General features: G+C 41.9%; 1 protein-coding gene across 3 annotated transcripts in view; it reads right to left on the minus strand.

Moving 5' to 3' along the window:
* gulp1b (GULP PTB domain containing engulfment adaptor 1b) overlaps window positions 1-18,277 on the minus strand; it is a 77,415-nt gene that overhangs the window by 53,678 nt on the left and 5,460 nt on the right. For all 3 annotated transcript variants that reach the window (XM_065023435.1, XM_065023442.1, XM_065023428.1), the window contains exons 2-3: window positions 8,585-8,673; window positions 2,091-2,174 (exon numbers count right to left, since the gene is read on the minus strand). In XM_065023435.1, the coding sequence (XP_064879507.1) occupies window positions 2,091-2,118 (28 nt within the window). In that variant the 5' untranslated portion in view covers window positions 2,119-2,174; window positions 8,585-8,673. The remainder of the gene's footprint in view (window positions 1-2,090; window positions 2,175-8,584; window positions 8,674-18,277) is intronic.

The following is an 18,277-nucleotide window of genomic DNA, read 5'->3' on the forward strand; positions in this document are numbered from 1 at the left end:
CTGTAATATTAATGTAAATGAATATAACAGGGACACAAGAGAGTGAGGTTTGTGGTTCAGATATAAAGAAAATGCATTGGGTTTTTTTCTGGTAGGAAAGCACACAGTCTCGTTTTATTCCAAATCTTTCTCACTTTGACGGTGATAATATACACTAACTGCAAGGTATGGATTGAACAGCCACACCTAATGAATAGTTCATGAAAATACTATATATTTTTAATTCACTTTGATTAATCACATTCAGTGCCAATGTGTCTCTACAGTTTACGACCAACAGGAAAGGCTATAAAGACGCAGTGTCTCAAATGCAACCGTATGGCCCTGTACAGTGCACTCTCTTTGACCAGGGCCCATAGGGGCCCATTTGGAGACCCTCTCTGCATCAGATGGTCTCCATGTAAATATGTCTCTGAGATAGGACACATCACAAATGACAAAATTAACAATAAAATACAAATAAAAGTGTGTACATGAAATGGGACTGTGGGAGAGTAACAATGTGTCTACTAACTAATCCTGGAAATACTGTCATCAGTAGAGGCTGCTTTAAGATCCAGTACACACACACACACACACACACACACTATTATGGATGTTTAAAAGTAGTAGCAGGAAAGTGAGTGGACATTTGTAGAGTGGGGTTGACAACAGAATAGAATGTGCCTCACAGCATCCTAATGAAATATTCAGACCACCAAACCCAGCTACTGCTGCGACTGCTAAGTGAGAAACTCTGGGCAGACATTGGTGGTGAGGTAAAGACGGTGGAGCATCGGAGGCCAGAGGCGGCGTATATGCACGCATATTAAGAAAGGAGGAAAGTCACTAGTCTAGTAAAACATCAGGTCAGAGACACCTGTATCAGCCCACTGACAGATGTAACCAGCTATGTCTAGAGTTTTTGCAGCTTAGAGAGTGCAAGCGAGAACGAGAGATTGTGTCTAGACTTGACAGTTCACGCAGCTTTTGTATTCTGATAATGGAGTTCTGATAATGGAGTTCTGATAATGGAGTTCCAAACACGTCATGCGTCGGTCTACATTTAAAATGTGTCCACATTGTGTCCATTCCCGCACAATATTATAAATCAAGTATGCGTTCTACAAACGGCGGAATAGGGTAAATATGATAATGCCACAACAGCTGATGTCAGTAGCTAACTACTGTAGCAAGCCAGCAAGCTAATAAGGAACGCTAAAGGGACTGCAAACGAGTTAGCATAACTCTAGCCAAATATTTTTTCTAAATATTAGCTAGATGGATACCATTTGAGGCCAGCAAACAGGTTCCCTACATGCTAGGAACATATTTCTGCCAACGTTCTAATGAAACGGTGCCTCTCAGTCCCAAAACACAAGTTTTCTGGAGACTTGTGGGAGGAGTGCTGATGACGTCGCCCACGCCATGCGTTTCGGTAGCCTGATTGCATCCAGACTGAGGAGAAATCTGCACACAATGCATCCCTGACCACCTCCTGAAGTGGTCAGACAGATCTGAACACAATCTGACGACAAAGCCACTTTTGTGCGTCTAGATCCGTCTTCGTATTATGATAGCAGAAGTCGTATGTAAGTGTAAAGTGTAAACACGGCTAGAGCGACAGAAAGAGACACTAATGAAGAGATTGAGAGAATTGAGACATTTGTTCATCAGGAATGAAATTGACCTGAGTAGGTACACATTGCCTTTACATTATGTTCTGTAAGTAACACATATATTCCATAAAGAACTACAACATGAAATGTCTCTACCCACTGGACACAGACCTCATTTCAATGTCAAAGTTTGATTTACATTTGGTTCAGTTGTCAACTAACATGAAATCAAACTCCCAAAAATCTGATTATATTTAGGTAAAAATAAAAAAAATCCCTTACATTGATTTATTTTTATCCAGTTTTCCACTTTGATTCAACGTCATCACATTAAATTTGATAAAAAATTACATGGAAACAACGTCGATTCAACCAGGTCTTGCCCAGTGGGTAAGTACTTGAGGTCAACATGCTTTCAAAAGACTGTGCTGTTTGTGTATAAGAAACATGGCGTTATTTCAAATGCACTCAATGAATACAGTGAGCTGTTACCTTTTCTCCTGTTGAAAGCTCGGTTCATACTGCGATAGCTTCTATGGTGGTACTGAGACCTGGGCTCTGCAGTGGATCAGGAGCCTGGGGGGAGAAAACACCACCAAGTCAAGGACATTGAGGGGCGGTGGGTTAGGGGATGGCTGGGGAAGGAGAGATCAGCATCCCAAATGGCACCCTATTCAGTGCACTACTGTTGACCAGAGCCCCCCCCCCCCCCCAATATGCATTAGCATCTGGGACAGAGTAGGAGGCAGTTCACTCTATGCACGCTATCCACGCTCATCCAAAAGTGAAAATGCTGCCCCCTATCCCAAAAAGGTTATTAAGGCACGTGGTCAAAAGCAGGTCAAAACCACATCGGGAATAGGGAGCTATTTGAGACACACTCAGAGAGAGACATCCATCTGTATTGGCTTGTCTTGGCTAACTGGTGCAGTGAGAGATCAATGTGAAGCTAAATGACTGGAGACCGGACCTAGATTGACGTTTGGTCTGGTGTTGGGATGTAAAGAAAACAGGAGCTAGATTGAGGTTTGGTATGGTGTTGGTAGGTAAAGGAAATATGGGTTGGAGACAGAGGACAGGACTATTGTGAACTTCATTCACATGGATGCACCTAGTGGTAACCCCCCACACACACAATACATTTCTTTCAATACATTTCTGCTTCTACCAAAAACAATGTTCAGCCTTTAGAATGTATACCTCTATACGATTATCCCCGATCCAATCATTCAAGCCATGCTAAGCTTTAGCCAGCGCTCGACTTAAACAGTCATGCCTTAAACCCAGTCATCCCACAGAAAAGCAACAATATCCCTTTGTTAACACAATTGCAAAAATAAACATGTTGCCTTGAGTAACACTAGTGAACAGTCTGCTTGTGAATGTAGCATATTCCATATCGCCAGACCAGTTCATTTCAGTTCAAACGATTAGGTCAGAGGTTTGTCATTTTTCATGATTTCACTTCCCTATATGACAAGTGCATGAGATGTAAACTAGTGAGGCTTGGTGGTGACTCAGCTGAACGGTCTCTCACACCATGGACGTTACCATCAACGTTACCAAAGGTATAACCAAGGCCACTATCATGTTCAGTAGAACTTGTAGGTGGAAAATCCCTATATCAGCCATAAACTCTTGTGTAACTGGAATGTCTTCCTATATTCCTCACCAACTACAGCTTCTTAGCCTGATGGAGCGAAAAGGCTGACATGCTGCAAGTAGCTTGAGTTCTCAACGTACTGCCACGTTCCTCACCTTTTTACTAAGATCCTAGGACGGAGACTTCTGACAGCTGTGGATCTAGGTACAAATGTAGGCTCTTTATTTAAGCCAATTTGCTACAGCTGGAAAATAATGCTGCAACAACATGAAATGTCAATTATAATTAATGCACCATTTTCTAGGGGTTGATACATTTTGTGTAAGGGACAAATCATGTCTGAAATGTCCAAGTGGAAATTACCATCTCCAGAAGCCTTTTTTAACCTCAAATACACTACAAGTTGAAAATATCCTACAATGCAGGAAAGTTGTCCTGCAACAAGGTGATCAAATTAACAGCCTACATCTATTTGCAGTGGAGACTTTCATAGTTGATACGGTTCCTCCTCCATCTTCTTAGACACAGAGAAAAATCTTTCCTCCCTGAAACTAAAACTGTCGCCAACCTCTGTGAAATGACCTCATTCTTTTATTTAAATGACACTTCAAAAAAATGTCATGGCACAGATAGACAGGTTTAACTACGTCTAATATATGTGTTCTATTAGCTTTGTATAAGCAGCTTTGTTTTGGTCTTGTTGGGACATAATCTAACAGGGTCTGAGATGAAGAATGAATTAAGGGCAACACAGTCGGACTCAAAATGTACTTAAGCTCCACAGGCTAGAATCAATGCATGGTCTAACGACAGGCACAAAGGAGCCAAAATATTGATTTTCAAAAAGAATGTCATAGGGTCAAGGGTCAGTTGTCATTTCATTCAATGGGTGACATCATCATCACAGTTCATTGTTCTTGGTGAGACTACACCTCATGTAAAAAATGAATACACTGGCTGTAGCCAAGACATGTCATATTATAGATATTCTTGTCATGAAAAACATGTACAGAAGTTTCAAAAATACACTTATTGCAGATTGAGGGTATTGGGAAGAAATTAATGAACCATCATTACACGCATACAAAGAGGCAACCTCAGAAATCATTGTCATCAATTCAATAACATGTCAGTCATACACTGACAATCCAACACCATATAAACCCATAAAAGATCCATTAAAATGGACTTCCATCATGCACTTCCATTGACAAGTGTCTCAAAATAGTATTATCCATCCTCTCAAAGCCTTAGAGAGTGAACGACTTTCAATTTACATGCTTTAAATACTTTAATACTTTAAATGTGGCATATGGACTATAACGGAAGTGTAATTAGATTTCCATGGATGCATGGTACCACCAGATAAATCTAAATTGAAAATACTAGACACAAAGCCATTTTAAAGTTACGAGAAAAAAAAAGCAAAGTGACTTCCTTCCATCAGGAACCTTATTAACCTCTTATTAAATGGTCTTCCTTCCTTCAGGAACCTTATTAACCTCTTATTAAATGGTCTTCCTTCCTTCAGGAACCTTATTAACCTCTTATTAAATCGTCTTCCTTCCATCAGGAACCTTATTAACCTCTTATTAAATCGTCTTCCTTCCATCAGGAACCTTATTAACCTCTTATTAAATGGTCTTCCTTCCTTCAGGAACCTTATTAACCTCTTATTAAATGGTCTTCCTTCCTTCAGGAACCTTATTAACCTCTTATTAAATGGTCTTCCTTCCTTCAGGAACCTTATTAACCTCTTATTAAATGGTCTTCCTTCCTTCAGGAACCTTATTAACCTCTTATTAAATGGTCTTCCTTCCTTCAGGAACCTTATTAACCTCTTATTAAATGGTCTTCCTTCCTTCAGGAACCTTATTAACCTCTTATTAAATGGTCTTCCTTCCATCAGGAACCTTATTAAATGGTCTTCCTTCCTTCAGGAACCTTATTAAATTTCCTTCCATCAGTCTTCCTTCCTTCCTTCAGGAACCTTATTAACCTCTTGTTAAATAGTCTTCCTTCAGGAACCTTATTAAATCATCTTCCTTCCTTCAGGAACCTTATTAAATGGTCTTCCTTCCTTCAGGAACCTTATTAAATGGTCTTCCTTCCTTCAGGAACCTTATTAAATGGTCTTCCTTCCTTCAGGAACCTTATTAAATGGTCTTCCTTCCTTCAGGAACCTTATTAAATGGTCTTCCTTCCTTCAGGAACCTTATTAAATGGTCTTCCTTCCTTCAGGAACCTTATTAAATGGTCTTCCTTCCTTCAGGAACCTTATTAAATGGTCTTCCTTCCTTCAGGAACCTTATTAACCTCTTATTAAATAGTCTTCCTTCAGGAACCTTATTAAATCATCTTCCTTCCATCAGGAACCTTATTAACCTCTTATTAAATCGTCTTCCATTATAGGGATCTATGGATCAGATCTCCACGCTGAACAGGTCATTTACATTTGGGGGAACGTGTTTTGTTGGGAGCTGAGTTTAGTCAGTCCTCACTCAGAATAAAACAGGGTGATTGAGGCCGTCACTGCTTATGGCTGTCACATAGCAACCATTACAGTTCAAAAGAATTGGCCGTACACGGCACCGATGACTGCAAGAAATGTCAAAAGACAATCCTACAAACCCAGGAAGTGTAAAACGTGCTATGACATGCATAGTTAGAAAACCCATTGACGGAATCAATTGACATAATTGAAGAGAATTCAAAGACATCGGTTGGTTTTCTCAAATAATTTTCACCCAATTGTTGGTCATCAAGAAAATGTTCTCACATATGCAAGTATCCTAAATTCCACTGGGGTCAAATGTATATTTAGTCTCCCATTGACATCAATGCCTGACTAAGTGAAAATTCAGCTTAGACGGAAGTTAGGATTTAGCCTCTACTGTCTACTCAAATGATGATCCAGACACTTCCTGGAAATGAATGTGGGACCTAGGAAGACAACAACGTTGTGTGGGACCCATTCCAACTAATGAAGGCTATTAGATTCATAGCTACTCCCAGAGAGGTACTCAGAACCCCCTTAAAGGGGCAATCTTCAGTTGGAACAATTGTTACAACACCACTGTTTCGGTAAAAAGGCTGAGGGATAGGGCTTGAAACTGCAGACTGCCCCTTTTAACTAACCTATTTTACTGTGCTCATTTATTAGCCAGATTAGAATAGCATTCATACTAATTACTTGGACTGCGTCTCAAACGGCATCCTATTCCTTATATAGTGCACTACTATTGACCAGAGCCCTATGGGACACAACCTTACTTTAGTCATGCGGAAATTCCAAATCTGATTGGCAGTTTCAAGTGCCGGGTGCGAGGCGTCGAGGAGGGTGTTTCAAACACTATGGCCCGTTTTCTTTTCTCTTCTCCTTTCTGATAGGTTATGTGACAATGGTTGTCGTGGGTTGGAGGGGGAAGTGTAGTTCTGTTGTTTTGGGGTGGCGTGTGCCTTTATGCTATGTGAAGTTGAGCAATGTGAAGTTGATTTGAGGCCATGACTGATGTCTGCCGCTCTCAAAGTTCTTGAGCTAGTCGTTTCGTTGCTTTGTAGAGAAGTGTGTGTGTGTGTGTGTGTGAGCGACGACAAGACAAAGCACTCTAGTATAATGAGGCAGGTCTATAAATCTCACTGAGTGATTCCCGGTGAACCGTTTAAGGCTTAAACCCTTTTTAATAATTTCACTCTAATCTTCATGGCTGTTTTTGCATGATAAGGACTTTTACCCACGGAATACCAGACCGAGACATTCATAATGTGACCATATTTTACTGTCAAGCATTGATTTCCTAAGGGAAGTGGTTCTCTCAGAGGCTGAGAAAATACAAGCCCTCGAGGGCAAGGACAGACTAAACTAAGTTTAAAACTATGGTCCTGCTTTTTACTTCCAGTGGATAAGAAAAAGAGAGAAAGAAAAGAGAACTTTACAGGTTCAGTACTCTCTGAGAAACATTTGTCAAAGCCGAAGATGGCACTGTTAAGACGTATTTTTCTAACCAAGGGAGAACATATCCCAGCTATACCATTACTATAAGACATACTCAGCTCCTTGACCTTGGTATTAATGTCGCACATACTGTACCAGATTGCAAATAAATAAAGACCTGTATGTCGGATCTTAAATTTGAGCCTGTTTGCTAAAGCAGGGGGGAAAAAAAATCTTTCAACAAGAGGAAATGTGAATTATTATGTGGATTATAATTCATGGACATTTTTGTAGGGGTTGATAAATTTAAAGTCTAACATTTAAAAGTGGAAATTACAAACTTCAGAAGCCTTTTTAAACCTCAAATACACTTAGTTTTAAATGTTATGCATTGGAGCAAAGTTCTCCTTGAAAAGGGTGATCAAATTACGATCCCACATCTGTAGCACATACTGCGTGTGACCAATCAGGGAACATGACAGGACTAAAGAATGCTCACTAACTGACACACTCAACAGAGCTCCATTTGGAACAATATTTTATTTTTTATTTTATTTCACCTCTATTTAACCAGGTAGGCTAGTTGAGAACAAGTTCTCATTTACAACTGCGACCTGGCCAAGATAAAGCATCGCAGTGTGAACAGACAACACAGAGTTACACATGGAATAAACAAGTCAATAACACAGTAGAAAAAAAATAATAGAAAAAAAGAGTCTATATACATTGTGTGCAAAAGGCATGAGGAGGTAGGCGAATAATTACAATTTAGCAGATTAACACTGGAGTGATAAATGATCAGATGGTCATGTGCAGGTAGAGATACTGGTGTGCAAAAGAGCAGAAAAGTAAATAAATAAAAACAGTATGGGGATGAAGTAGGTAAATTGGGTGGGCTATTTACCGATGGACTATGTACAGCTGCAGCGATCAGTTAGCTGCTCAGATAGCAGATGTTTAAAGTTGGTGAGGGAGATAAAAGTCTCCAACTTCAACGATTTTTGGAATTCGTTCCAGTCACAGGCAGCAGAGAACTGGAAGGAAAGGCGGCCAAATGAGGTGTTGGCTTTAGGGATGATCAGTGAGATACACCTGCTGGAGCGCGTGCTTCGGGTGGGTTTTGCCATTGTGACCAGTGAGATAAGGCGGAGCTTTACCTAGCATGGACTTGTAGATGACCCTGAGCCAGTGGGTCTGGCGACAAATATGTAGCGAGGGCCAGCCGACTAGAGCATACAGGTCGCAGTGGTGGGTGGTATAAGGTGTTTTAGTAACAAAACGGATGACACTGTGATAAACTGCATCCAGTTTGCTGAGTAGAGTGTTGTGTTACCTGTCCTTTACACATGCAATACGTTTCCATTTTCATGTAGAAGAACAGGAGTGGTCCTGTACCTTTATGAAATGTTCAGGGAACAACATGTTGTGAAGAGAGGAAGATGAATGTACCTTCTTGATTTGGATTTGTGTGTCTGGAACCCACTAGTAGTGTCTGTCATTCATCTATCCTCCCCTCTGACTCATCAGTTCCCTCTCTCCTGTTGAGAGAAAAACAGAGGAAGTATTGATTATCATCCCCATCATGATTACGAAGGATCTTCTCATGGTAACCATACATTATTATAATATGACATCTTTATAGCATAAAATATTGGAAGATTATGACTACAAATTGGAAGAACATTTTTATATTGGACAAACTAGGCTCTAATAATTTGCATCTATATTGCTCCACAGATTCAAACATAATAGGTTATGCAATATTGGTATATACAGTAGTACACTATGGGGTGGAGAGTATAAAGCCCCCTGACATTGTTTCTATAACCAATACTGATGGAGTAATGGTATTTTCTCCATTTCTCTCCCAGGGAAAATAACACACATCAAATCCCAGCTGAGATTTGGCTCCTGGAACATTTTCTTTCCATTAGAATATAATGTGCATCACCACAGCAACCTGACAGCCCATACTACAACAGTAAATGGCTTAACTCTTTCCCCTTAAAGATATTCAACCAATGAACATACAGAACCAAATAGGACAGAACTTGAAGATGGGAGGGAGAAAGATTTTTTTTTAAGATGAGAAAGACAGAGAGAAAGAGAGAGAGAGAATGAGGACGAGGTTGAGGGAAAGCGGCTATAGGGAACACATGGCCCCCACCTACAGGATCTATAATATGGCGCGTTGCCCATTTCAAAGACAAAACTCTCAGAAACATTTAACTGTGCTTATCCATACAGTATAAATGACACGTTCACAATGTCCCTTAGGACACGTCTCAGTAATGTGACAACAGGGCTGGTGTTCATATCATCATCTTCTGACAGGAGACTTGACAGTTATTTGCATGACAAGCTTAAAAGAGGAAAACAGGCTAAGGCTCACTATCCCCTTCTCCTGACATACCCATCATTTAGCTTGTGTGTGATGGAAGATACATTAGACATTTCTCATAGCTGTATACATTCTAACACTCTTAATGGAGCGTCTGGTTTTTAAGGCAGTGAGAAATGATTTGTGTGTCCATTCGATCAATCAGGCAGCAATGCAAGTTAACAGGGTTGCACTGTGGAGAGAGAAATGACTGGCTCCATCTTCATTTCTTCTTTATGTGTATTCTGCAGCACCTTCTACATGGGAGGGAATCTGATCCAGAAACCTGTTGTCCTGGAGCACCTTCTACATGGGAGGGAATCTGATCCAGAAACCTGTTGTCGTGGAGCACATTCTACATGGGAGGGAATCTGATCCAGAAACCTGTTGTCCTGGAGCACATTCTACATGGGAGGGAATCTGATCCAGAAACCTGTTGTCCTGGAGCACATTCTACATGGGAGGGAATCTGATCCAGAAACCTGTTGTCCTGGAGCACATTCTACATGGGAGGGAATCTGATCCAGAAACCTGTTGTCCTGGATTCCAGAAACCTGTTGTCCTGGAGCACATTCTGAGGGAATCTGATCCAGAAACCTGTTGTCCTGGAACACATTCTACATGGGAGGGAATCTGATCCAGAAACCTGTTGTCCTGGAGCACATTCTACATGGGAGGGAATCTGATCCAGGAACCTGTTGTCCTGGAGCACATTCTACATGGGAGGGAATCTGATCCAGGAATAAATATGATATAATAGAACCTGTTGTCCTGGAGCACATTCTACATGGGAGGTCTGTCCAGACACCTGCTGGGAGGGAGCACATTCTAATCTGATCCAGAAACCTGTTGTCCTGGAGCACATTCTACATGGGAGGGAATCTGATCCAGAAACCTGTTGTCCTGGAGCACATTCTACATGGGAGGGAATCTGATCCAGAAACCTGTTGTCCTGGAGCACATTCTACATGGGAGGAATCTGATCCAGAAACCTGTTGTCCTGGTTAAGCAATATGTCTCTGTTGATGTTGTTGAAAAGTATGAATCACTCAGTCGAATAAATATGATATAATAGAACAGCAGTCTGTGTAAGTGTGTCTGTGTAAGTGTGTCTGTGTAGTAAGAGTGCAAATAGTCTCTACGGTGCAGGTCTGTGCAGGCAGACAGCTAGGATTATCTGTTCAACAGTCTGATGGCCTGGTGGTAGAAGCTAGAGGTCGACCGATTAATCGGAATGGCCGATTAATTAGGGTCGATTTCAAGTTTTCATAACAATCGGAAATCGGTATTTTTGGGCGCCGATTTGCAAATGTATTTATTTTTTAAATATATTTTTTACACCTTTATTTAATCTTTATTTAACTAGGTAAGTCAGTTAAGAACACATTCTTATATTCAATGACGGCCTAGAAACAGTGGGTTAACTGCCTCGTTCAGGGGCAGAATGACAGATTTTCACCTTGTCAGCTCGGGGGATCCAATCTTGCAACCTTACAGTTAACTAGTCCTACGCAATAACGACCTGCCTCTCTCTCGTTGCACTCCACAAGGAGACTGTCTGTTATGCAAATGCAGTAAGCCAAGGTAAGTTGCTAGCTAGCATTAAACTTATCTTATAAAAAAACAATCAATCATAATAACTACACATGGTTGATGATATGACTAGACATTATCTAGCGTGTCCTGTGTTGCATATAATCTGACTGAGCATACAAGTATCTAAGTATCCGACTGAGCGGTGGTAGGTAGATGCAGGCGCGTAAACATTCATTCAAACAGCACTCTCGTGAGTTTTGCCAGCAGCTCTTCGTTGTGCGTCAAGCATTGCGCTGTTTATGACTTCAAGCCTATCAACTCCCGAGATGAGGCTGGTGTAACCGAAGTGAAATGGCTGGCTAGTTAGCACGCGCTACTCGCTCTGAGCCTTGGGGTGGTTGTTTCCCTTGCTCTGCATGGGTAATGCTGCTTCGATGTGGTGGCTGTTGTCATTGTGTTGCTGGTTCGAGCCCAGGGAGGAGCGAGGAGAGGGACGGAAGCTATACTGTTACACTGGCAATACTAAAGTGACTATAAGAACATCCAATAGTCAACGGTTAATTAAATACAAATGGTATAGAGGGAAATAGTCCTATAATTCCTATAATAACTACAACCTAAAACTTATTACCTCGGAATATTGAAGACTCATGTTAAAAGGAACCACCAGCTTTCATATGTTCTCATGTTCTGAGCAAGGAACTGAAACGTTAGCTTTCTTACATAGCACATATTGCACTTGTACTTTCTTCTCCAACACTTTGTTTTTGCATTATTTAAAACAAATTGAACATGTTTCATTATTTACTTGAGGCTAAATTGATTTTATTGATGTATTATATTAAGTTAAAATAAGTGTTCATTCAGTATTGTTGTAATTATTACAAATACATAAAAAATATATAAAAAATTATATCCTGTGATTAATCGGTATCAGCTTTTTTGGTCCTCCAATAAATCGGTATCAGTATCGGTGTTGAAAAATCATAATTGGTCAACCTCTAGTAGAAGCTGTGGTATCAGAGGCTGTTGGATCATCCCACTCTCCCTCACACTCCAACATGGACCAGAACACTCCAACATGGACCAGAACACTCCAGGCCCTGTGAATACCTGTATTGGTTTACCTGTGCTGCATCTCTGAAAACAACAGCTCAGCACAGAGGACATTGGAGATCTAATTTTTCCAATTGAGACAACCCCTATCCCCGTTAAGACTGATCTGCAGTCCTCTGTCTGGAGTAGATCAGTCTGTGCCATCCCCCAAAGCCCTCCCTGTGGCCAGTACCATGTAACCTACCCAGCCAGGCCCGCTCCTTGTACCCAGTCAACCCCCTTAGGGGACACCTGGAAACACACCCAGCCAGGCCCTCTCCCTATAGCCAGTCAACCCCCTCAGGGGACCCCTGGAAACGCACCCAGCCAGGCCCTCTCCCTATAGCCAGTCAACCCCCTCAGGGGACCCCTGGAAACACACCCAGCCAGGCCCTCTCCCTATAGCCAGTCAACCCCCTCAGGGGACCCCTGGAAACACACCCAGCCAAGCCCTCTCCCTATAGCCAGTCAACCCCCTCATGGGACCCCTGGAAACACACCCAGCCAAGCCCTCTCCCTATAGCCAGTCAACCCCCTCATGGGACCCCTGGAAACACACCCAGCCAGGCCCTCTCCCTATAGCCAGTCAACCCCCTCAGGGGACCCCTGGAAACACACCCAGCCAGGCCCTCTCCCTATAGCCAGTCAACCCCCTCAGGGGACCCCTGGAAACACACTCAGCCAGACCCTCTCTTTGCACCTAACACACAAGTCTCTAATTTAAAATGACAAAACTGTCCATTTCTTGACAGGTGAATGGTTCTGGACAGAAAATTCCCTTTTAATAAATGTATTTGGATGGTGCAAGTCAGAGAAAAACCATAGGTACACTTCTGTATGACAAATAGTGTTTTGCCTGAGCCATTCTAGACATAACTGATTGATTACCCATGTCACCTGATGACAGTCAAGATAAGTTGAAGCAGAGACTTTAATTAAGGGAACAAATACTGCTTCAAAATACCTAACATTGAACCTGCAGGCAGAGTATTTACAGACTGACAGGAAAAGAGAATAGTTGTTTATTTTACAGAGTGCATGAGTAATATGAGTTTACCCCCTGGCCCAGCTCAACCCTAAACCTAGCTTCATGTCCACATCCCAGCTCAACCCTAAACCTAGCTTCATGTCCACACCCCAGCTCAACCCTAAACCTAGCTTCACGTCCACCCCCCAGCTCAACCCTAAACCTAGCTTCATGTCCACACCCCAGCTCAACCCTAAACCTAGCAATAACCCTAACTTTCCTCAATTATCCCTTTCTCTTACAATGATGATTCATAAGCCACCTTAAACATTGACAAGTAAGCTATTCAAAACAGGATTTATGACCATGTCTAGAGCATTGGAAAGAGTGTCTGGTTTTGTAGAGATTGACCTATATTTCCACTGTTAAGCAGTGTTAATAACAATAATATAAAACCCTCTCTAAGCAGTCGGGGTGGGGGCGACACACCAAACAATGAAAATAATGTTTCTCGCCTTTGTTACCAAATGTAGGTCAATTATCTTGAGGAATGGTGTTTGGCCAGTTATACTGGAATATAAAGTACTTGTATTGTTGTATTGTATGTAGACTATTTAGGGGGATTCTATTACATGTCTATTATGCAAACTAATATTTCCTCATTAATATTCAATCCAGATATAAGCATTGAGGAGACCAATCAATATGCCAGACGTATCATACCGGTCTTGTCTAGATGAGCAATAAAGAGGGTTCTACAGTAAGGTAGCACTGTGAGGGAAACTAGGGCTATATAAAGAGGATTCTACAGTAAGGTAGCACTGTGAGGGAAACTAGGGCTATATAAAGAGGATTCTACAGTAAGGTAGCACTGTGAGGGAAACTAGGGCTATATAAAGAGGATTCTACAGTAAGGTAGCACTGTGAGGGGGCTAAAAAGAGGATTCTAGTAAGGTAGCACTGTGAGGGAAACTAGGGCTAAAAAGAGGATTCTACAGTAAGGTAGCACTGTTCTACAGTAAGGTAGCACTGTGAAAACTAGGGCTATATAAAGAGGATTCTACAGTAAGGTAGCACTGTGAGGGAAACTAGGGCTATATAAAGAGGATTCTACAGTAAGGTAGCACTGTGAGGGAAACTAGGGCTATATAAAGAGGATTCTACAGTAAGGTAGCACTGTGAGGGAAACTAACTCTGGAGGGAAACTTTAAAGAGGATCCAGTACAACTGTGAGAAACTAGGGCTATATTTTCAGTAAGGTAGCACTTATAAAAAAGCTAACTGTAAGATAAACTGTAGCTTCACCGGGTCATTCATCTCTGTGCCTACATAACACAGCGTTGGTCGCTTCCTTTGTCTGCTCCAGCCACAACGCATTTCCATAACACATTTACTACAGAGATGACAGCTTTATTATGCCATCATATCTCGGTAATGCAGTTCCTTCCCGCTCCAGCCGAATAGCCATCAGGCATAAACTCACCACTCTGGTCAGAGAGAGGACAGGAAAATACAAACAATTCAAAAGTAGGAGCGAGAGAGAACCCCTTATTGGCCTGTATGTATTCCACAAGGACTCATGTTTCAGTTATACTGTAGTGTATAACTGCAGCAGGAACACGACAGAAACCCATTGAGGGGGAAGGAGGACTAACATTGAGCTCCTAATGGATGCCAAGGCTCCAACCGTAGCCCTATTCCAGCCCCTGCTATCTAGCTCCTGCAAACACCAAGCTCAACTAAGCCCGTTACCACGACAATCACACAGCAGATTCCATACACAAGGCTTCCACTGGCCTGAACAGTCACACATTCCAAATCCAACAATGCCTTAGAACCCAGCGGATTCCGCGCTGGAATACATTGAGACGGAAAGGAGAAGGGCTCTGTTTGAGCAGTGTTCTGTGTTCTCTGTTGGACATACTGTACCTCATGTAATCTACATGCACTGAAAACACACCATATTTCCATCAACCCATCTCAATATAGATTCGATGGTAAAGTTAGTAGTGGGACAGTGGATGTCATGTTCATTTAGTGAAAAACAGCAGCAAATAGCCTACAAGAAGTGATGACTAACTATGTGTTCATTAGCATACACGTTTTTCTGCTAATCGATGTGATTTTGTTTCACGCAATCTCTGTCTGTACATGAGGTTAATTCTCTGGCTGGGCAAATAAGTTGGTGGTATAGCTCTGTATATGCTCATCTATCACTGATCAGAAACATTTAGCATGCAATAATGTAGCCTAAATCAAGCGTAGGCCTATTATTTTGCTCGATAGCGTAAAGGCAACTCCAAAAGCCTGCAGAGGTTGTGAAATATGAACATGAGATTCACATACTTTTGAAAATATAGATTATTTACTAATGGGATGAAAAAAGAATGGGCTTTTGCCTCGGGCTCTGTTTCCAAATATCCCTTTTCTACATGACAACGGTTACACACCTTGCTGTGAGGGAGGTTGTGGGGAAAAGATTAGTATTTTATTCTGTTATATTTCATTATATTCTTACTACAAAATATGTGTGTTCACTGTGATCCAGTCGGTGTGTCTTGTCTATTTATTGAACTTAAATAATAACTATTGATTTCATTCTATTTGGACGTAACAAACTCAATAGGCCATTCTATTGTTATGAAAATACATTTTATTAGTCTTGTGTTTCTTAGGACCTGCCTAAACAAATTCATGGTGTTTACAGTATTCAATGGATTTATTCAAATAGATGCCCACCCACATCTGCACACCACAAACACCACCACAGAGGTATAAAAGATATGCAGGCAAGAATGTGGTAAAAATGGTCCTGTTTGTAAGAGATTCATATAAACCTTGCCCAATTTTTTTTTTACAGACAAAATACCGTAAATCCTATGTGAAAGCAGTATATGAGACTATTGTGAAACATTACCAAGCCACGGATATTTATTAACTGGATCAAAGCACACAGACAGGCCATGATAAGATGGATTTTATATCCTGTGGTAGACAGGCATATAAGATTTTGGTTCAAATCAGACCCAAGTCCCATTTCTGTCAGCACCCGGAAATCCCTTCCTGTTTCTCCAACGCGAAAGGAAATTGAGCAACACGCACACCGCCCAGTCTAAAACAAGCATTGTAATTGCTGAGATACTGATCTGGTGTATCACGTAATGTCCTATTTTCTTAACAGAATAACAGATCTAATCATTCATTAATACAAATACAGCACTGTGAAGTCATTTGATCTATTTTAGACCTGCCCATACCTCAACATTACCCTGGTCTGTGTCCACACACTGCCAAGCTATGGCTATTGAAGTGCACCCTCAGTGTTTTTCTGTGAAGCAGTGGTCCCCACCCAGTGTTGCAAACAGAGGTCTGTGTGAGGTGGGTGCTGGGAGATACACTATATACCCAAAAGTATGTGGACACCACTTCAAATTAGTGGATTTGGCTATTTCAGCTACACCCGTTGCTTATAGGTTTATACATATCAAGCACACAGCCGTGCAATCTCCATAGACAAACATTGGCAGCAGAATGGCCTTACTGAAGAGCTCAGTGACTTTCGACGTGGCACCGTCATAGGATGCCACCTTTCCAACAAGTCTTTCGTGAAATTTCTACCCTGCTAGAGCTGCCTCGATCAACTGTAAGTGCTGTTATTGTGAAGTGGAAACGTCTTGGAGTAACATCGGCTCAGACGCAAAGTGGTAGGCCACACAAGCTCACAGAACGGGACCTGCCGAGTGCTGAAGCGCTTAGCGTCTAAAAATCGTCTGTCCTCAGTTGCAACACTCACTACCGAGTTCTAAACTGCCTCTGTAAGCAACGTCAGCACACAAGCTGTTCGTCGGGAGCTTCATGAAATGGGTTTCCATGGCCGAGCAGCCGCACACAAGCCTAAGATCACCATGCACAATGCCAAGTGTCGGCTGGAGTGGTGTAAAGCTCGCCGCCATTGGACTCTGGAGCAGTGGAAACGTGTTCTCTGGAGTGATGAATCACGCTTCATCATCTGGCAGTCCGACGGACAAATCTGGGTTTGGCGGATGCCAGAAGAACGCTACCTGCCCCAATGCATAGTGCCAACTGTAAAGTTTGGTGGAGGAGGAACAACAATGGTCTGGGGCTGTTTTCATGGTTCGGGCTAGTCCCCTTAGTTCCAGTGAAGGGAAATCTTAACGCTACAGCATACAATGACATTCTAGACTATTCTGTGCTTCCAACTTCGTGGCAACAGTTTGGTGAAGGCACTTTCCTGTTTCAGCATGACAATGCCCCCCGTGCACAAAGTGAGGTCCATACAGAAATGGTTTGTTGAGATGGGTGTGGAAGAACTTCACTGGCCTGTACAGAGCCCTGACCTCTGTTCCAACAGCTAGTGGAAAACCTTCCCAGAAGAGTGAAGGCTGTTACAGCAGCAAAGGGGGGAACCATCTCCATATTCATGCCCACGATTTTAGAATGAGATGTTCGACGAGTAGGTGCCCACATACTTCTGGTCATGTAGCGTCATAAGGGGAATGTGACCCTAAAGTCATAAGACTGAGAACACTGGCCCATCTCATTCTTCAGAGAGAAGAACACATTGAACTGACCCTAGATCAGTTTTCTCTACCCAGATCCCAACCTAAAAGCCCTCCTCGCTCCTCAGGCAGAGGGGAATCCAATCAGAGCACTCTGGTCTAAGGTCAGCTTTTTCCCAATCATTAAAGTTCAACATTCCTAGGTCATCATATGTGCTTCAAAGAGAAGTTGCACTCTAATGAACGGGTCTTGGATCAGAGCCCCCTCTGCCGAGATCCTACATTAAACCACTGGGGGCTAAACTTAAATATCTCCTGCACCTGGAGAACTACTGCAACACTGGATGAAACATCATTGTACTTCAGACTCCCAAGTACTATGTCTGGCCCCTTAGAGTTCCTTTCTACAACACTAGTACATCATATTCACATGACTCAGCTCAAGGGTGAACTTCTTTTGTTCCTCTTCCCCAAGTGTCCTAGAGAAGTGATCCATTGTGCTCTGCCATCCATCTTGCTGGCCATATCTCCATTTGAAGTACCTTTTTACTTTTCTTCAGCATTTGATGCAGGGGTAGAGTGTGTATCAAAGAAAGAGAAGGTATTCACCTTGATACGGTAGAAACTACAGCAATATTAGTCTG

This window comes from Oncorhynchus nerka, linkage group LG2 (assembly GCF_034236695.1).
Source record: "Oncorhynchus nerka isolate Pitt River linkage group LG2, Oner_Uvic_2.0, whole genome shotgun sequence".
NCBI classification, from domain to species: Eukaryota; Metazoa; Chordata; class Actinopteri; order Salmoniformes; family Salmonidae; genus Oncorhynchus; species Oncorhynchus nerka.